The sequence below is a fragment of the Poeciliopsis prolifica genome, unplaced genomic scaffold (assembly GCF_027474105.1).
Source record: "Poeciliopsis prolifica strain line A6 unplaced genomic scaffold, Auburn_PproV2 SCAFFOLD060, whole genome shotgun sequence".
NCBI lineage: Eukaryota > Metazoa > Chordata > Actinopteri > Cyprinodontiformes > Poeciliidae > Poeciliopsis > Poeciliopsis prolifica.
The window spans coordinates 1,618,477-1,639,825 of NW_026562435.1; the positions used below are offsets into that span (position 1 = coordinate 1,618,477).

Below are 21,349 nucleotides of genomic sequence, written 5' to 3' on the forward strand. Positions count from 1 at the left end.
AGCTGCACAGGGGGATTTGGGTTAATGATAACACGGCTGTTGTCACAGGGAAACCCAGGTGTGGGACAAATCAAAGGCTTGTCAGTCAGAACAAGGGGTGAGAAAAGAGTTTTATTTTTTTATTCAATTTTAGGTCAGACATTTATCTTTACAATTTGGGCCCAAATATGCAAAATGTAATGTCAAATTCAAATCTCTACACTGCAAAAGCACAAAATTATACCAAGTATTTCTAATCTTCTTTATAGTGCAAAAATCTCAGTGCACTTGAAATAAGACAAAACTTACAAGTAACTTGCCAGCAGGAGTTTTAAGTAAATAACTCCTTCATATGAACAAAACAGTATGACTTCCATTGGCAGATTGTTTCACTTGTATTAAGGAAAACATGTCTTGTTACAAGTGAAATAATCTGAGAATGGAATTACTTCATCAATATCAAGGAATTGTTAACTTAAAACAGTCTGTTATAGCTTGCTGAGAAGTTTCTTGCAAGTTGGTTTTGTCGTATTTCAAGTGCACTAACATACTTGCACTATAAAGAATAAATACTTGATACAATTTTGTGTTTTTGCAGTGTAGATATATTTTTCTTCTTTTTTTAATCTCAGTTTTTGAGGCCACGAAGCTCAGAAAACAAGACTGCCTCATGTCGTTTTTTTCTTAAGGAGTTGCAAACTGGTTTACTGGTGAAAGCAAATGAATACACATGAATAACAGCAAAGGAAAATGGCAGGAGGTTTTGTCGAACATATTTCAAACACTGGGTTGCATAGCCTTAAAGTATTTTTTTTCCCCACTAATGTTTTCTTTTTTTTTTTTTTTCCTGAAGGCAACTATGGATTCCAAAAGATCTTAGTTCCACATCTTGGAGTCCCAACCATGGAACCAGCCGGTGAAGGAAAGCGGCTCCTGCCCCTGCTTGATGGTGGTGATGGGGACGTCGCGGCGACCAGAGGGGTCTGAATTCACGTAGTCCTGGGCTGAAAGGAAAAGAAGGAGAAATGAAAAACCTCACAGTCAGTGGTGTTCCAGAAACATTCTTCACAGTCGGTGGTGGTGGGTTGAGGAGCAGGCAGTTGTACCGATTTTAGGAGCTCCAGTCTTCTCTGTGTCATTCGCTTCGTTTCCAATCCAAACAAAGACCTGAGAGCAGAAAAGTCTCAGTGAGCTTAAACGCAGGAAATTACATGAAAACACATTTACCACTGAACTGTGTCATCGTTAGCGGACCTGATCCCATGTGTCCAGAACCATGACGTCATCGGTTGCCAAATCAATCTGTGAGAAGTCGCCTGGCACCTCTTCTGCCTGCACGTCATCAAACACATGCTTATGTAAATATGTGGTGCAGTGCAAAAGGTATTTTCATCCTTTAAACATTTAAACATTATATTCACAAATATGTGACTGAGCAAGATAAAATAGCAAATGATGCAGAAGTGGAAGGAAAATTATAATATTCCTTCACTGATAAAAGTCTGAAAAGTGTAGTGTGCATTTGTGTCCCCCTTGAAATCAAACGCCCAAAAATAAAACCCAGTTTAGATTAGGGATCTAAACTGGGTTTAGGTATTGGATACCGATATGCAATAGCATACATGTACTAAAATATAAATGTGTCTGATAACTCTGCTCCAGTACAGTACACTTAAATACACCAATAGCTTCACAAGCCTGGTCAAACATGTAAAAATAAGACAATTTTCATTTGTTCAATCAGTGAAGTTATGAGTAGAACAGTCAATGTAAAGTAAATAAGAAACTGAAATTGAGAAGATGGTGTTCTGCTGAGGTGAGACCAAAATTAAGCTTCATGGCTAATATGCAAAATGCTATATGTGGCACAAAACTGACAGCAAGCAGGTGGCATCATCTTGATGTGGGAATGAATGCAGAAATGATGGGATGAACTCAGGGCAAGACCAGTAGCAAACCTGTTATAGCATGCAAAAGACTAAAGACAGGAGCAGAGGTTCCACTTTTACAAGGGCAATTATTTTCAATCTGCAGTTCCATGGCCCAGTCAAAGTCCAGCCCTAAATTTGATTGTGCAATTTGATTCAATCAAAGACTGGTCTTCACAGCTTCTCTCCATCTTATCCAATTCAGTCATTTTGTTATTTATTCTTTTTCCTCCATTGTCTAATTATTTGCTACTTTGTGTTGGTCTATCACATAAACAAACTATTTGTAAAAAAAGACAAAATGTGATACTTGAACACTCACAATGAGCCGACCGGTCTTATTGGAACAGGCAAACAGTCTTGGTGGTCTGACTATGTTCTGGAGGGTCTTGGAGGTCTGGTATTCTTTCTTCCCTCCCAGCGCTGTCCAGAAACCAGCTGCCAAAAGGATAATATTTGATTAATATAACAAAGCACCCATTGCATTGCCACGTTGCAGTGACTATGCATCTACTTTTGCCCGTCACCTGGTTCCTTGGATTCCTCCACCTCTGTGGCAGTTCCACCCAGCAGGCTGGCAACGTACTTGGCTGCAGTCATCTCATCCGGACTTGCTCCCTTCCCCTTCCACACGAACAGGGAATTTGCCGATTTGAGCACAAACACGTCGTTAGTGTTCAGACTGGAGGCCGTGGCTTCCACCTGGGTCAAAGACATTGAAGATTTCCACAGTTCAGCACAAAAAGCATCACTTCCACATCTACTTTTCTCAAGAATCAAGGCTGACCTCAACAGCCCTCAATGCTTTGGTGGAACTCTGGCGGATATGGAAGAGGCGAGTGCTGGCAGGTTTGCTGTCTCCACCCTTGCGGGACGTCCCACCCAGGTGGACGATTAAAGGCTTGTCCTTAAACAGGCTCACCAGGTGAGGAGGCTCTCGGCTCTGAGTGACCCGGACCTGTAGAGACACAGATGATGTATAGCATGAAGATGTGGAGAAAGCATGAAAGCTCAGCTCTCTAACTGAAAGGTGAGTCTATCTGAAATCTACTGGAGCGGAGTTTTTTCTTTTCCCTTTCAAAAACACTAATCTGAACAAAATGATTCCATAAGGTCAACTGGTTATACTTTGATTTGCTACCAATGAGCAATGTTCTGTAGTCCTGGGTAATCTCAGTGGTAGTGCTGCTTGGAGATGTTTAGACATTTTAGAGCTTCTTGGTTTACTTTTGGTAAGAAAGTCCTTGAGTGGAGATCTCTGTTGGAACCAGAGAGGCTGTGTAGAGTCCAATAAGCTCTTGGCACAAAAAATTAAGAATTACAGCAAAACACAGGAAGTGGTGCTGACATCATAATGAAACAGACAAGTCAGAGTACCCAGAGAGAACCCATTTATGCATTGGGAGAAGACGCAGAAGAACCGAGCCTGGGATTCAAACACAGGATCACAGTGCCACCAACTGCCATTACGTGACCCACTACGTGTGAGAACATAACAATTTTGCAGCCTTTCACTATAACAAATATAACTTGAACTGATGTTTTATCTGTAAAATGTAATGAATGTTTGTTGTATTCAGTAAAAAGATAACACACCTGAGTGGCAACTCCTCCCATGGAATCGTCCAGTTTGACTGTGAGGAAAGCTGAAGCAGCCAGTTCATCCTGACTGCACTTCTGGCCTTGCCTGCAGCAAAGCAACACCAGGTTCAGTGCTGGGAATGTTTGTTTAAGCTTCGAGCAACAGAAGCAGGAAAGAAATTTTCTGCATTCAGTCCATTGGCTAATATACATCATTTGCTTAAAGGATACGTAGGAATGATAAATCTCTGTTAATGTTGTGAATAACAGTAAATGTAGTCATTTCAACTTCTGCAGATAGTCAAACTCGTTAAAAGGCTAGAAGAGATGTACAGAACACCGACAGGGACCAGTTTGTCTGAGGCCGTCTGACAAATGATGCAAAGCTGCACCCACCAGGTGTAGATGATGTGCTTCTGCCTCCCTCCATCGCTGTAGGAATACAGCACCAGATAACAGTCTCCTCCATAGAAATGCCCATAGCTGGACGGGTCCACAGGGGCCTTGTCACCTCCTTCCACACGCCAGATCTATGAACAGCCAATAGTGTCTTATGTGTAAACACTACTACTACTGATATTAGTCATAACAATATAATAAATGATACATGCTTTGTTATTGTGGCAAAGTCCGTAACCTTACCTGGACTTTCCCAGAGCCGTTATCCACCATGCCATGCTGGGCGGCCATGGCGTTGTTGCCATGGAGTTTTGAGGCATCGAAGGGAATCTTCTCCACTTTAGCGATGCGACCCACAGTGTAGGTCTGACCCGTGGCCGCTCCCTCCAGCCATTTGAAAAAGAACTGCTTGAACAGAGTGGTCTCACTCCCCGCAGGAATGACTTGAACCTTTCATTGGGAGAAACACACCAAGTAACGAATGTGTTTTCATCACACCATCTAATGGAGACCCTGTGACAGACACTGACTGCATTACCTTTGTTCTTGGAGAGTAATTCTTTTCTTTGATGAACTTTTGGGCAATAGTCCACGCTTCTTTGCGCTCAGTTGAGTTTGCCTTTGGTCCTGCAATGTGGGATGTGGTACAAAGATCAGAGCTGAACAAATTTACTCTGTAGTTCAATGGAAAAGTAGCAAAATCCTATTTCTACAAACACAAATTGTACATCAGCAAACATACAAAATACAGATAAGTTTTTGGAAAAAAACCAAAAACAAATCAAAAGCCTAATACCTTTCCAAACAAATATGTTCCCATCGTCTCCATTATCCAGGATGTAGCATTCACTGGGAGAGAGCATGTCTTGTTTGAATGGGTTTGAACTGGCCACCAGAGTTGTTGTCATGCTTCCAGAAGCATCAGAAATCTACCAATAAAAGATACGACTCAGACTTTTCAATGTATCACTCAAATCTATTAGATACCAGCAACATGCAGGCCTGTCAAAATAACAAATGTTACTGGACAATAAATAGTCCCAGACGTTACTGTGACCAACGATTACATTGTTGTTTTGAGATGATTTTCAAATGGCATAGTGGTAATGGCATAATAATAAGAGAACACATTCTCAGTGATCAAGTTTAAACAAAAACTTTTTTGAAGCAGAGTTGAGAAACTATAATAAAAAATTGAAGTGAATGTGCAACAGGCAATCTTAAAGTAAATGACTGATTTTACCACGCTTGTATTGATCAGATCCTGAAACCAACTTGGTATCAGTATTATCCATATTTTGGATCAATCCACTCACCTCCAATTCAAATGCAACAGTAAGTACAAACACTTCTGCTCCACAAAACGGAAGTGCTCCAGACCAATAGGGAAAGTCAACCACCAAACCATACAAGACCAGACCCTCAGTGAAGATGGGATGTTCACTAGTGAGTCGGAGTCTTGTTCAAAAGCACAGTCTTTTAGAATGACATAAAACAAAAGCATATTTACAGAGGTAACACCTGCACTCTGCATAGTGGTCTGGAGCATTTTTGTTTTGCGGCACAAGTTTGCAGTGTTTTGTACTTACTGATGCTTTTTGTTATTTCTGACATTTCCCCTTTTTGGCCAGTTCAACATTTAATCACCATGGAGACCAAACACAAAGAAGAGACACTGCTGACAAAGGAAGTCATTCAGAAGAATGCTTTACTTCCCCAGTCAAACAAAAACCACTTTTGTTTGACTTTATTTTTTAATCTGCATGAAATGAAAGTGTCACTGAAGTTTCTGTAAACTTTTGAGATAAAAAGTTACAACCATTTCATTGAGGTATGTTCACCAGTGGTATATTTACCTGATACAGAGATGCCTTATTCTTCTTGTGCTTCGCATCATCGACATCACCGTCTCCTGAAGGGAGATTCGGCTTTGGACCAAGTTCCTGTTAACGAGTAGAGGTTATTGTTCATAGACCTAATGGAAACACAGCCAGCGACAAATATGTTGTGTGCTTTGGTGAAGAGCCAAAGAAGAAAACAGCTCACCTTGATGACAGCCTCGGGTTCACTGCCCTCATCAATAATGTTCACCTCAGCACGGCCATGTCTCTCATTGTCCCGGATGTCTTTGGCCATCTGAGTGGCCTTGAGACGCTCATAGCGATTGCTCTCACTGCCAGACCACTGGTAGATAACCTGTTGTTGCACCGAGCGGAACAGAAGGAATCAAAGAGAGGAGTCTTAGTTACTGCAAAATTTCTCTAATTAAGCATTGGTTTTCTTTAGCTCAGACTTTGTCTTGCCTTTCCCAGGTCGATGATGAAGCAGTCTCCCTTGTTGAAGCTGTCCCAGGACAAGGCCACCTCGGTGGCTCTGACTGTACGCCGGCCTTTGAGGTGCAGCAGGCGCTTCACAGTCGTGTCGTTGGTCACGACATGCTTGAAGCCTGAGTTTACTCCTCCTTTCTGTGGATAACAAACCATTTATACCTCTGCTGTCCCATCCAGAACAAATGAAAACAATGAATATGTTAGACGTCAACATCCTGCTAAGAACTTTGTTCATTTCATTCTGAAAGGACAGAGACATGCACACACCGCCCTGTTTGTTCCACCCTCAACGACCAAAGCAAAGACAAATGAACACCTAAAAATTGATCCCTTTGTGATCCGTCCATTCACTCTTTCTTGGAACCAGTGAATTTTGACAGGCTTACATGCAGCAGGCTGCAGTACCAAGAAGTACACTCCCATCAGCCACAAATGCTTCTAAAGCCACAACTATCTATGCTTTCAGTCTGTCTGACATCTTATGTCTAGACTTGACAAAATACAGCTTTCTTAGTTTGATCAAATTCCTTTTGGTCAATTGAACTGATGAATAAGTTTTGTTGTGCTTCCAACTGGGAATTCAGAAAATCTGAGTACAAAGAAAAAGCTCCTTTACAGTCCAGTGATTGCTATTAAGAAAATGAGAAATGATCTGGCTAAAAAGAATGGTTATACTATGGACAAAAGCAAAAATGTTGGTCAATGAAAATGTTCATTATTTTCATTGTGGTTTTGGTTAATTTATTCACAAGTAATACCAGGGCATTCATTAAGGTATTTTCCAGTGTTATTTCATGGATCAGAAGCTTACAGGTTTGGGATATTGTCATGTAAATAAATCTTAAGATTGGTTTGATTGCAGTCACAATGAATCCAGTGGATTCTCCAGGCGTTCTGAGGCAGGAAATCTGAAACGTACCATCTTCAGGACGGGGTGAAATGGAAGCAAGTCTGTGCGAAAGTTTCGGCCAACAAAACAGTTGGAATGTGGTGACTCATGGCATCAAGGAGCAGAATCTCAGAGGAATGTTTCCAAAAACCAGATCCTCTCTGATACTCATGTTTTTGTATTTTGTAGGGATTTTTATTTGCTTTGTTTTGTTTTTTTGGGACAAAACTCTTTCAGATTCAAGAAAAGAATGATATTTGAGTTTAGAAGTTAATGGCATTTGTAGCAGTCTGTTATTTTGGCATTGTCAGAGCAAGTCTCTGTTTGGCAGCTCAAACTCTCCATGGAAACCCTCTATGGAAAACCAGGAGGGGCAGGCTACCACAGATCCCCAAAATAACCCCACAAATTCAACTGCTCTGCTTAAAAAGTTCCATTACTTTGATACACGAACAAAAAATCACAAAAAACAAAAGATATCTAGGCAACATTTATGTGAAGGGGTGTTCATAAGACTGACAGAACCTGTCATATACATAAAGGAGTCTTCATGAAAATTTATTGCTGTTGTCCTGAACAACAGTGATTGTTGACAATACAAACAATCTGAAGTTGAACTAAAAGTTGCATTGAAAGCTCATTAAAGTGTCAGCTTTGGATTATTGGGAAAATATTGACATTTTTAATGCGAAGTTGCATTAAAAACGCATTAAAATATAAAGTGTCATTAACTTTGCATTAAATATGTCATTGCTTACCGAATGACACTTCATGACGATGGTCAAAAATATTCACTCCTTCTGTTCATCACAGGAGTTATGTCATGAATAGGACAGTTTCATGTCAGTCTTATGCTCACCTCTTCAACTAAAATGTTACTGATATGTAACATGAGAGCAGGAGTATTTTACCTTGTACTTGATGCCAGACTTGAAGTAACCCTGAAAGGTGAGTGACTCTTCGTTTTGGAACTCGTTGAACTGGACCGGTCCGCCACCAAGGTGATCATCCAGCTGGGTGATCAGAATAGCAGCAGCTCCAGCCTCGTCTTTGGTGGCTTCATCACCTGCAAACGGGACAGGAGTTCAAAAAGTGGCAGGGAAAAAAAAAACGGGTTTGTAGGTGGGACATACCGATCCATGAGTGCACGTTGTAAGAAGGAGCCGCAGTGGTGTGGAGGATGATGTAGGCGTCCCCGGTGAAGAAGTCTCCGTAGAGCTGTGTTGGAACCGGAGCCAGATCCATCTTCTCCACCCGCCATATCTGCAGGCCGGGCTTCTTCCCCGCTGTCTGGAACGCCTGGTGTGCCATGGTGCTGAAGGCCTTAGAGGAGACACGTTTTCATTAATGCTGCAGAAAACTACCTGATGAGTTTCTTGCATGGAAGAAGCTTATCATCTTCAGTACTTTAGCCCTTTGAGTTTTCTGACTTTTTTTTCTTCTTTTTCCTGTGACTCAAACCCACAGTTCTGCTCCGAGACAGGTTCAATACCTCCCCTGGCTTTTAGAATTAAAGCATCATTCACGAACTCAAACGTTAAACCACATCACTATCTGCACATTAGAGCTTTTTGTTCTGTTTCCAATAAACTCCTGACGGGTTCCAGGAACATGTCATTGCAGAACCTGTAATGCAGGCACTTTTATTTATTAACTCAGCTGCTCTTGAAGCAGAATGTATAGGACACAGCAGGGTGTGTCCTGCCAGCCTTCACTGAGCTGCACTGCAAGTTGTCTGTGGGGTGTTTTTAAAAGACGAGCAACCAGTCACCACAGGCACTGAGAAAATTTATCTAGCTAATTGTTGAAAGTATAGTTATGATGGGTGTGGACAAACCCGTCCACACCCAAATATCCAACATATAATCATGTAAAAAAAGACTTTGTTTCAATGACACCAGGTCATAATGTGCATTATTTAGTCATTCTTGGCTTTACTTGCATGCAGCTTGTGTTAAAAGTTTGTTTCAGTAGATGCATAACGCAGACAGAGTTCATGCGGGAGCATGATCAGCCTTGCAGGAACTTGTTGCTATTGCATAAACAGAGACACGACAGGAAAGATTTACAGATCCAAGACGTTTTCTTTTACCTGGATGAGGAGAGAATCAGATGCTGGTTGTGGAGAAGCTGCACTGCTGCTCTTCCAGTCGTCCGCGGAGCCAGTTTGAGCCGCCGTGGGCTATATAAGCAGAGAGGACATCCACCCTCAGATGGAGAGGCGTGTTCAGCCACATCCAGGCCCGGCCCAGGCTGCAGAACCACACACATACACACACAACACACACCTCCTGATTCCCACTCTTACATAACTTCAATTTTAATTGTGGGGATTTTAATGGTGTCACTTTTAATTTACTGCAGATCATCTATATTTGAACATGTACAGAAAGAAAACAGGAAGTGAAATCTGAATGAGTGTTAACGTTTACTCTGCATGTGATGTTTTTACTCCTTCATGAAGTTAGAGTCCAACAGAAACACAAATGTTTCTGTTGTGTTTCTGTTGGACTGCAAAACTTTCAGTTAGAATATTTTTTCACTAAGCTAGTGCTTAGCTTAACGTTCGAAAGTATTTATAATAATCTAGAGGTTTATATATCTGGGCGCCACAGAAACCCCATTAAGGAGAAATCTGAACCTCATAAATCTCACATGATTCTGAGCCTTTATCCTCCCGACTCCTGCAGCTTCAGGGAGCAGCGCATGAAGCCCTTTATCACTGCAACCATGAAAGAGTTTTTGCTGCCTTAAAAAAAAAATTATTAGCTTTTTATAGGAGTTTGATATGAGACTGATGAAAGGAGGGTGAATCATTCTCTGATATTAATCTGATGGAATCCATCAAAAATTTCAAATATTTCATGAAGCTTTGCATTCTAACAATGTCCCACAGCATTACAGACCCTCCACTTTACTTTTTTTAATAATTTTTTTTGCATATTAACCTTTTGCTAAAGTTATATTAGCATTTAGAAAGCTGGTGTTAAGAACAGAAAAATCCTTTCCCCAGCTTGTCTAAACTTACATCATCATCCACTTATTATTGATCTGACTGCAGACATCAGCAAGTTTGAGTGAGTGGATTTTTTTCATCGATTTCTAAATAATTGTCTCTTGACATTCTGCTATACACAAACTGAAGGTTAGATTAAGCAAAAGAAGTTATTCGATGTCAATTTAACTCAATAAATGATAATAGTATCATAATTCCCGGGAGTGTTTTTGTGTTTCTGAGTTAAAACTTCAACTTTGCAATAGCATTACATAAATATGTTTTCTAACAGGTAGATTCTGTTTTACCTGATGTTTTGGCTTGTTGTTAGGTTACGTCTGTTTAGGCAGCGGCTTGTTTACATCTGAAACAAGAAGCCAGTTCTCGTTGTGTGAGATGTATTAGAATGTGTTTGGTTTTTTTGCTACCAAACAGTAGGAAACAGGAAGTAGACGTGCCAGTTGCAGACATTTCCTGCCGCGATAACTGTAAGTCCATCCATTACTCAAGTTTGAGTTTTGTAAGGGTAGTAATGCAAACAGGTTTCAGTGTGTTTGTTTTGTCTCTGTTGTTTTTATTGATTTGTAACGCAGCACGCCTTACTGAAATGAAATATGGTGGTCTAAGCACTTCTTCCCTGACAGCGTAATGCATTCAGTCTGTCTGTGGAGGCACTTTACCTGGCAGCCAGGGAATTCTAGCTGCACTGTTCAATTCAGAGGTGAATAGAGGTGAAGCATTGATGAAGGTACAGAAGAATTCAAAAACCAGACAGTTAGACTGCTCTACGAACACATTTTATGAGTATGTCAAATACAAAATTATGACTCATAATTTCTCTCCAGCAGAAAAACAGCTCCAAATATAGAATGTTGACTCATCTGTTTCCTGAGCTTCTTGCAGCAGCTCTAACAGGCTGGTCGCCTCTTCTAAGTTATGGTAAACGCCCCTCTGTGCTGCCACCACAGTTGATTTGGCAATTACACATCTGTTGCTTTAGCCCGTATGTTTCTCGATTGCATGGCTTTTGCACGGCCAGTGGCCCCTAAGACTGTGGCCCTGCTGATAGCGTGACAAAGCGGAGGCCCAGATCTCCTCTGTGAGCTCTGGCAGTCGCCTCAGGTCAGGGCTGGCTCTGTCGACTCCCACTGGCAGAGCTGCGTCAGCACATTCTGCCTCATTGTGCAGAATACACACATCCCTGTCCCCGTCTCACACACGCCAACTCCAGCACCCACGAGACTAAACAGATGCAACACACTGACTGAGCAGATAACGACGACCACACACACACACACACGGGCCTGTTCTAACTTGTGAGGGCCCAAACCTCTCTGAGTTACAAGTTGCATAACTCTTGGGGGAAATACTGTCCTGACCATGGAGTTTTCCACAAACACACAGATTGCGAGTAGCTGCATATGGCGCAGCGATATAACAGGGATTCTTTATGACTGAGCATGAGAGGCGGATAGGAGCAAGGATCTGGCGCTCCCGGTTGCCCGCGGCTGCCTCTCGGTTTTAATTTCCTGCCGCAGCAGCTCCGCTCATGTGGAAGATCATTTGCAGCTGGTGGTGGACCAGAACTGATGCTGCTGTACACTTCAGTTTAATCATTCGTAAAAAAAAAAAAAAAGGAGAAAAACAAATTTCTACTCTGCTTTCTCACCGAAACTGTTCTCAGCTGTAGGGATGCATTATGGAGTGGTTTCCACCTTAACGTGTCAGTGAGGAGGAGTTAACTGTGTGTCAGTGCTACCTCACCATGGCCCTACTGAAATACAATAAACTGAGAAAAGTTTTTTTTTTCTTAGTGCTGTTAAATGTTCTAAATGTGCAGTTAAAAATGCACTAACATAGTTTGAAATTACAAATGCTGATCTAAAAGATTTCCTTCTACTGGATGTTTGGCTCATTTCTCATCTCATGCTTTTGTAGTTTTTGTCTTATGATGCATAAAGGTTATCAGTACCAAGTTGATTAACAGTAACACACTCCATTCAGCATGCAAAAATCATTGTAAAAACCAAAATGTGGTAAAATGCTAATGTTAGCTTAAGTGCTTATTTCAACAATGTTATCACTAACATTGTTAGTGATAATTTGGATAGAAAAAAAGAGGACAGTAACATCCACAGCAGCCAAGAACCACAAACCTCACTGACCAGTGTCCTTCCCCTCAAACTTCTAAAAACTGAAGGTTGTAAATCAATAAATCAAAACTGTATTGCTTTTGAAAAGATTTTGGTTCCATTATGAATAAATCCACCTCTGCATTTCATAAAAGTTTGCTCAAAAATCAACATCCACAAATATTTAATTTCTTTCCTAACGACGTTCCCTGGAGATACAGTCACTGAACTTCAGATCTAGAAAGATTTGAAAAAGAAATAAAATGGGACGGTCTGTTTTTTTTTTCTTCTTTTTTTCTCATATACTTAAATGAATTTTGCAAGGAAATATTCTTGGATCATCAGCAATCCGCCTAACCCTTCCTATAACACCCTGCCTTTCATTTTACAAGGTTTACCTTAGATGTACCAGGGATTTTTGAGTGGATCCACAGGAGGAGAACAATAACCTGAAGTGAACACAGCATATTGCTGGAGGGGAAAAGAGGATTTGAGTTTGCAGCTCATCAGCAGGTCGGAGTCAAAACTGCAGCTGGACATTTCTCTGGCATAACACAGTAAAGGTATAGATGTATTTCTGAGTGTATTTGTGAACTGTGTGATGACTTTCCTTTATTTATTTATTTATTTTTTTACAGCCAGCAGTATTCAGGGAAAGGTCACGTCATCTCAGCTTGTACTGAAAGAAAAAGAAAAGAAATAAAATCTACAAAAAGTGAATTGCAGTGAATTCACCCCCCTTTACTCTGATAACGCCATATAAAATCTAGTGCATGTTCATCCTGAGCACACCATCCCTGCAACCAGGCAGAATGGGTGTTAGTATCATGATATGGGATGCTTTCCTCAGAAGGGTCAGGGAAGTAGGCTAGAGTTTATGGGAAGATGGATGGAGCCAATCCTGGAAGAAGCCTTGTTGGTGAAAAATTAGAAATTTGCCTGAATTTCATCCTCCTGGACAGAAACATCAGAGATAAAGCACAAACCACGAGAAAATAGCTTAGAGATTTTAGCGCAATACAATGGCTTAGATTAAGTCAATACCTCAATTAATTAATTAAGAATTTGTGATATTCACAGATGCTCTCAGTCTAATCTGACTCACTTTGGCCATCTTGCAAAAAGTGTAGTCTAAATTTGGGCAAACATTGTTTCTGTAACTGCAGCAAAAGTTGTTTTCTGCAGGTTGTCGACTCTGGAGACCGAACACAAATTCCTTCTTTATTTATTCAGTATTTTACTGTAAATAAATATTTTTCCTTCCACTTCATAATTTTGCACTACTTTTCACTACTTTTCATATAACTTTTTCATGAGTAAAAGTTACATGAAATCAAATATTGCACATTGTTTTGGAACCTGAAGGTTTAAATTGACAAGCTGAGAGTAGATTTGCCTACAGTTCCATCAACAAGGAACTGTAGGCAAAGTTTAAAATAAGTATAAATATCGTCTAAGTCTTGTCGCTGCATCTGGCTGACAGAAAGTAAACCTGGTCCTAATAAGAGGACCAGGAATGGGAGGGAATGGTTTTGTTTAAAACACAGGCGAGCTGCTCTCTGGGTCAAACAGATAAAAACGCTGGGAAGAAAAAGAAAATTATGAAGTATTAAGACAGGAAACTGAGAGGAATATCAAAAGTTCAAAAATAACAAACATGGTAAACAAAAGGACATCAACATGAGTCACTGTGAACAAATGACAGGAAACTCACTGAAGGAAACAGGATTTCCAGACTTTAAAGCCAAATGTTAATGCTTAGCAGAGGAAACCAGAACTGGCTACGAACATTGAGCTGGGAGGAAGCCATCCAGAAATGATTCAGACTTATATTTCAGGCTAGGGCCAGATTCCCTGGTCTGAGTAAAAGTTATTTATTATTTTCTAAAATGCAACAAATTTCTAATGAAGCTACTTTGTAGAAATGTGCTTTAAGTGGTTTTTGTTTGTTTGAGTGTTGTCAGATGTTTCAGTGCTTTTTCTTGGTGGATTACACTCTCTGCTGTCAGACTTCACAGTTTAAGAAATAAACCACATCATGTCAACTTGGACTCATCTAATATGTGGTGAACCTCAAGGTTCTGTTTGGGCCCAATTTTTTTGTTGCTAATACATACACCCCTTTGGACTGATCATTAACACATTTAAAAATCTCTTCTAACCTTTATACAGATTCCATTCAGATGAACTGCTCTTTCAAAACTTGTGATTTCTTCACACTATGGATGGCAAACTGGTTCAAAGACTGCTCTCAACTGAACTTGGAGAATAACTGCCAATAGAGAGCATGTTACCTTTGATCAGACTATAAACTGTCAAACCAGACTTCAGGAAATTATGTTATTTTGGCCATGTAAACCACTTTGGAAACCACATGCCTAAAAAAGCCCTTAGTCGGGTCAGTTCATCAAAAACTCTGCAATAAGACCCTCGACTAGAATAAACAGAAGAGCTCACTTCACTGCTGTTAAAGTTAAATGATATTTCAACTTAGAGTTGTTTTTAAAATCTCGACTTAAACTTTCAGAATCCTGCACAGATATTGCAAAATTATTAAAGCCACATTCTCCAACTCAAGCTTTTACGACCTGTAAACAAAATGAGTCAGAAGACCCAAGATTCAGATATTAAACTCCTTCCAGGCTGTTGCACCTTCACCAAATCCCATGTTGTTGTTATAGAAGAAATATTTGTTTATTCTGGCTTCATTCTGTTTACATGGGAAAAGTAACAACTAGTTATTGCTAATCTAATTTTCTTGATTGACTGATATGGATAAGTGTGTTCATCTATGTCCTGGAGCATGCAGGTGTGTGTTGTCACAATCCCAAGAAGACACAATCTGTAAAAGGTTGCAAGGTCATTTTCCAACAATTTGAAGTCCATCAGATAACGTTGAGAACGATGATCCACAAGTGAAAGACGTTTCAGTGTTCTTGGGAAAAGACATCCTGCTAGTTTACAGCATTTCAGAAGGACGTGTATGGGGCATCGCAGAAACCCAAGGCATCAGTTAGCATGTTAAATGCTCATGTCACACTTAGAAAAAGACTCAATTATAATGTGAGACAAAAGTCATAAGAAAGCCTCTCTCTTTTACAAAGAATATGACAGCAGGACTGAGTACAGGCTGCAAAGTTGGGCAGTTGGTAGACCTGTTGCCTTGCAGAAAAAAAGGTCCTGGGTTTGAGTCCCGGTTTTCCCTGTGCATTGCGTGTGTTTTCTGGCTTCCTCCCACAGTCCAAAAACATAACAAAATCATAGCATAACAGTTATACTCACCTAATGAGAATTTGTTCTCTCTAAATTCTCATGAGGTGTGTGTGTTCATTGCTGTTTGTCCTGTCTGTCTTGTATTGCAGTCGTGCAACTTGAGCATCATGTGGCGATGAGTCGACCACAATCACCTCTGTGTTCTAAGGAATTCTCCAGGTGGTTGTCGAGACAGCTGTCTGACAGTGACACAGGACAAGGTTAGCAATTTAGCAATGTTGGATAAAGAAAAATCTGGAATCATTATTCCAAAACTCCCATCCATATTTTCTTCCCGTCACAGGTTCCGAACCCCATTGGTCAACGGACATGAGGCAGGCATACTCTGCACAATGCATTGTGAGGGAACCAACAATACACCTTCATACAACAACTCATCCAAAATGAGATGCTTCGGTACTCAGAGAGTATCTACCTCTGCATTGGAACAACAATCAAACTAAAAAAAAAAAAGGAGCAAAATTTGATCTCAGGACCTCTTTGATGTCAGGTTATAGTTTTACACTCATGGTAACTGCACTGAACTCATATGGTGCATTTCCAATGCAGGAAAATTGTAAATTGCTCAAGAGTACTTTGACATGTGGCGGGAAGAAGCTGGAATCAAACCTACAATCTTCCAATCACAAGACGACTACCCACAGAGCCGCAGTCGCCCAGATCCAGTTCCAGCACAGTTCATCGTAACAATGTAGGACCTGATGACTGCAATATTTTTATTCCAATGCCAAAATTACAAACACCTTAAGGAGTTTAAAATAATTTTTTTGAATTTGTTTCAAATATTCAGTGCAAATCTCAACTAATTACATAAATGTGTGTGATAATTGTGACAAATGTCGCTGTGGTCACCACATTCATTGTTAGGATGCCTCTGGTTGTGGCTGTCAAAACAAGGACATCTTTCATGGTGTTGTTGCCCCTACTTACAGCATACTTAACATCAGCAAACAAGCAATTTTCAAACCATTTATCAAACCCAGTGTTGTTGTCCTGCCAGTCCTTTGCCAACCAGACATCGGCTGCGGGGTGCAAAATCTGCAAATAAAACCAGGAGAATGTGACGGTGGCAGCAGAGTGATGTGTGCTGAGGGTAACTGAGTTCTTCTGGGTGTGTGGTAACGCACTGAAATCTCATTCAAGAGTTTGTCCACATACCGAGGAACCAGTTTTTTGTCTCTCTGTAACGTTTGTTTCATTGCGGTTTGAAGACTTATTTCGACACAGCTCTCCCACGCTAGAACTTCAGATATAGTCTAAGGTCTAAACTTTGATTGGACCACCATGAAGTTTCCTGCTATTTCTTACTTGATTTGCTGCTTTGTTTGAAATCTACTTCAGTGTTTTAGCTCATCAAAGATATTTTAATAGAAGACAGAAGCTGCATTTCCTCTGACCATATCATAGCGCAAATTGCGATTTAGAGAAAAATCTCAAATTTTTCTATTTTTTTTTTTATGACTTAATAGGATTTTTTTTTTTTTTTTTTCAGTAAAACATTGTTGGGTCTGAGATGAGGTGGAGCTCTGTATTCACATCAAAATGGATTTATTCAGCAAAACATCGATAGAAACACTTTTTTGCATCATACGAGGCACATGATCAACAACCGGCTGTTGGCGCTGGCGCCAACCACGAAGAAGAAGACAACAGGAAGGAGCTGGAGGGTCATGACATGGCATGATTTTTGACTTATAGTGCACAATTTACTCCTGCGCAATTTTTAATTGTGTTTCTTATTTAATGGAAACACTTCAGTTTCAAAACTGTTTTTGTTTTTCAGCATTAGTGGAATATGACGTTTTGTGCACATTTGTAATGGAGACGCAGCTAGTGATGACCTGAGTGAATACAAAAAGTAGTTTTCAAATAGATATTTAATTTATGAAGAGACACTGGTCATTTTTCCAAGTGAAAATGTAATTCAGGATTAGTTCTGTGAATGCAGGATGAAAACATTGTGCTGTGTGTTCTACTAAACCTATTTAGTTCAACACATCTTCTGATATGTTGGAATGTGTTACATGCACACTTAGTTCACTGAAGATAAATGAGGTGGAGGTCAGGGATTGAAGTGGATGTGCGTTTTGACGACACCCGTTTTGTCGCCATCCAGTGCCATGGCAAGACAACTACAGTGAATGCAGGCGTTGTGGTGATCTCGTCTAAATAGTGACGCAGTGCCGTCTAAATGTCAAACTGTCCCAGTCAACATCCAAAAATGTCGGTAGTGTCCATACATAAGGCTTGGGGAAGGGGCTACAGAGATGTTTTGGGACCTCTGAGGATCACAGTGAGAGCAATTATCCAGACTCATGGAACAGTGGGGTGGTCTGGTTACCAAAGAAATCATCAACATTCAAGAGGTCTTTAATGAACCCAGAGCATTTAAAGCACTACAGGCCTCACTTGTAGTGCTTGATTCAAAACAACAGGGAAGAGAGAGAGAGAAAAAGGGAGAGAAAGAGAGAGAGAGTGGCATCAATGAGAATCAAAACATTTAGTTATTCCTTGATTTTTCCCAAGAACATTATTTGGAACGATGAGTCTTAGGCAGAATGTTTTGGAATGTGCATGTCCCATTATGTCTGCTGTAAAAACTTGCATGAAAAGAAAATCACACAATTAAAAAACAAACAAACAAAAAAACATGAAAAATGAGAAGGTAATGTGATGGCCTCTAGCGATTTTAACACTTCAGAACCCTGCCAACTTTCTATAGTTGATGGAACCAAAATCAGAGATTTTGAGAACAATTGCTTTGTCAGATCACAGTAGTTTATTACATGTTATGCAGTTGGTAAGATCTCCTCTGATTTAATAAATAAACAGAGGAGTTTATGGTCAAATCAGGTACACAAATACAAGAAAACAAGCCCAAGTCATCACCCAACCACCACCGTGCTTCAATGGTTTGTTCTGCTTTGCTGTTTTTTGAACTCTAGAAACTTCTGTGCTGCAGTCAAACATCACCAGTTTTGCACCGTTTGTCAAACGACGTTTTACCTCAAGTTGATGATCATTTACTGAAGCGGAATCAATGCATCCTTTTTCCTTCAAGCAAACCTTCTTGATCAGCCTGTTGAACTTGCTTAGCTTAGTTTCACTTGGTTTAGCAGTCATGTCAGGTATCAATGGCTGCCCTTAAGCAGTATGGCATTGCTTCACATTTCTGTTGTGTAAGAATCCAGCTGACAGTCATTTGCCAAAACATATCTGTATAAAGGGCTTACTCTTCCTGAAGACTGATTCTGCTCATCTGACAGGGAACGCCTTAACTCCTAATGTTCAGTGGACTGAAGCTCACAACTTTTTAAATTTCATTATGTGAAAACTTTAGACTTCAACAGATGTAGAGGGAATATACCTGGCTATCCAACTTAAAATAGTACATCATTTTCAGTGCAGTTACAACTATAATGAGAAAGGCGAAGAGGAGATGAAAAAGACACACACACAAAAAAAATTTTAACAGAAATTTTTAAGTATGACCTGTCCAGGGTGCCTCCCACACCCCTCCTTGAAGACGCTGGATGGAGATGGTTATGGCTTAAGAGAGGAGGCATATGGAGTCAATGTAGCCAGTTAGCAATATGGACACAAGCTGGGGACTGATCATCCCGCTCGGTCACCTGGGAGAGAGGGTATGATGTTGAACGACCCGAAACATTCAACAATTCCAGTAACATCATTGACGACGCATCCAGATGTATCAGTGAATTCATTATTACTTGAACACTGAGACAACAGTGACAACCAGAAAGGACTGGATGACAACCAATTTTGAGCAAGCAGTGTTCATGTCATAACGTCTGCAAGAACATGCATGACCCGAAATCCACCAAGTGAAGATGAAGTGTTTGATGGGGCCGGGAGTAACACGACGCACAGGCACAGAAACCTGGTGAGACACAGGAGGAACCCGGCCCGACCCGGCCCGGCCCGGCCCGGAAGTCTCCCCTCAGCGCTGGAGTCTTGGAATGTTGTCTGCTGATCCCACAGGATTAAGTAGCAAGCAGCTAACATGACTTCACTGTGAAATCGTATTTATAAGATATGTATACAGTTTTATACACATATATCAGCTTGTTATATATATAGATATACAAAGATATATATATATATATATATATAACAAGATGAAAATAAATATCAGTTGTAAATATTGGCCCAATTTTATTTATCGAACCAATTTCGATACGTTAAAAAATGAATAAAATGTTAGTAGCGATATATCATGCATGCATTCCTAACAAAATGCTTCTTTTTTTTAAGTAAGATTTTCCTTTCAGGTCAAAATTATTCACTGCTCTGTGTTGTTTTGGTCACATGATAAAATGCAAAAGGCACAGTACAGCTGTTGTTTTCTAGTTTCACAATTAAAATGATAAATGGAAAAAGGGTTTCTTCTAAAAGTCTGCAAACAAAATCATTGTTCTTAACACACTTTATATTTAGGTTCATCAGAAACACTGAAAACGTTCCTCTGCTTTTCTGTCGCAAGCTGAATTTTGATAGGACTCTAGCGCCCTCTGTGGGAGCATCGAGTGTGAACATCCACCATCAACAAGCCTCCTCCAAATCCCTGGAACAGCAGCCTCTTCCTCACCAGCTGTCTGTTATTCATTTCAAATAATAAGTCAAGAAATGCAAAGTTGATTTCTGTGGCTTTATTTCACAATATTATCATCTTGTTTCTTCCAAAAGACAAAAAAAGAACTACAAATCTGCATTACGTCACATTTTCAGGTAAATGTAGAAGTGCAGACCTCACAATGTATCAACCTCCAGTTCCTCATAGGACAGTGTTGTTGTTGTTGTTCTAATCGTGCAAAAGCAACAACTCAGGGCGGATGAGTCCATCGTGAGCAGAAAACATTCAGTTTACGAATTAACTCTATTCTCCTCACAGCATGTGACGCAGTGTGAAACGACTTCTGATCACATCTCTGCCACAACACACCTCTTTGTCTTCAGGAGAACAAGTCCAGAAACAAAACAATACATTTTCAACATATTGAAATATTTTTTATCAGATCTATAGAACTACACAGGAGTTATTACTTTGATATATTGGGAGAAAACAGTGAAAGCAGCTTTAATCTGTTGGTGTACCTCTGGGGCGTGAATAAACAGGCTTTCTGCATTGCCTTGCATGATGACAGAGGATCTGGAGTGAGAAAATGGCCGACAGGTTGAATCTAGAGGAAGGCGGTTCACCTGAGGCCGGCGGCCAGCTTCTCCATGGCCACCTTGCGCTCCTCCGCCTTCTGCTGGGAGCGCCGCAGGACGTTCCTCAGCTCCTGGAGGTGGTCCAGCGTTCCCACCAGCTCTCCCTTCACCGTCTTCATCTGGCTCTCCAGCATCTGTGTGTGGTGGAGGGAGTTCCTCCTGTAGCGCCTGGTGGAGCGCACCTTCTCCTCCAGGTCCTCCACTGCAGGCAGCAGCAGAAGGTACAGTGTGACACCAGAAAAGAAAAACACACCCCAAGATTTAACAGATGTGAAGTTACAGACCCATGTTCTCCTGGTAGCCCTTGCTCTCCGGACCGGAATCGGTCTTCTTCTCCATCATGTTCTTGGTTTGCTGCAGCATCTTCTCCATCTTGGCGAGCTCGGCGGCCTTGGTGTCACTGTCCCGCCGGATCCTCAGCAGCTCCTGCTCCCTCTGGGTCAGCTCGCCGGGGAACTTACTCATTTTCAGTCCTGGAAAATCAAAATGTCAACAACCCAGTGTGCCAAACCTCTTCTAAAGCCCCAGACAGAAGGATGACACTGGGAAGGTAATGTTTCAGCATCTGAACTTGAAAGCTCTGAGCAGCTTGGTCCTCCCTTTCACATGAA

General features: G+C 40.7%; 2 protein-coding genes and 1 long non-coding RNA gene across 5 annotated transcripts; 1 reads left to right on the top strand and 2 right to left on the bottom strand.

Moving 5' to 3' along the window:
- Nucleotides 1-92: 92 nt before the first annotated feature.
- Nucleotides 93-9,302, bottom strand: scinla (scinderin like a). Its single transcript, XM_055060454.1, has 17 exons — nt 9,199-9,302; nt 8,240-8,429; nt 8,018-8,172; nt 6,191-6,352; nt 5,934-6,083; nt 5,744-5,830; nt 4,684-4,816; nt 4,426-4,514; nt 4,131-4,337; nt 3,885-4,018; nt 3,504-3,594; nt 2,695-2,865; nt 2,435-2,609; nt 2,230-2,345; nt 1,234-1,311; nt 1,086-1,146; nt 93-983 (listed from the first exon to the last, which is right to left on the bottom strand). The coding sequence occupies exons 2-17, from the start codon at nt 8,415-8,417 to the stop codon at nt 856-858; spliced, it is 2,115 nt and encodes a 704-aa protein (XP_054916429.1). The 5' UTR covers nt 8,418-8,429; nt 9,199-9,302; the 3' UTR covers nt 93-855.
- A 1,188-nt stretch (nt 9,303-10,490) lies between these two features.
- On the top strand, nt 10,491-16,447 carry LOC129379714 (uncharacterized). 3 transcript variants are annotated; one of them, XR_008608234.1, is made up of 7 exons: nt 10,491-10,589; nt 10,695-10,849; nt 10,947-11,040; nt 12,626-12,796; nt 15,596-15,706; nt 15,790-15,845; nt 16,056-16,447. It is a non-coding gene; the product is annotated as an uncharacterized LOC129379714 (long non-coding RNA). The 3 variants fall into 3 exon arrangements; XR_008608233.1 differs by lacking the exon at nt 16,056-16,447 and having other exon boundaries at nt 15,790-15,932; XR_008608235.1 differs by lacking the exons at nt 10,695-10,849; nt 10,947-11,040; nt 16,056-16,447 and having other exon boundaries at nt 15,790-15,932.
- A 3,714-nt stretch (nt 16,448-20,161) lies between these two features.
- si:ch73-389b16.1 (uncharacterized) lies at nt 20,162-21,349 on the bottom strand. The gene is made up of 2 exons (XM_055060534.1): nt 21,023-21,349; nt 20,162-20,940 (listed from the first exon to the last, which is right to left on the bottom strand). Exons 1-2 carry the CDS (start codon nt 21,201-21,203, stop codon nt 20,723-20,725), a joined length of 399 nt encoding a protein of 132 aa, XP_054916509.1. The 5' UTR covers nt 21,204-21,349; the 3' UTR covers nt 20,162-20,722.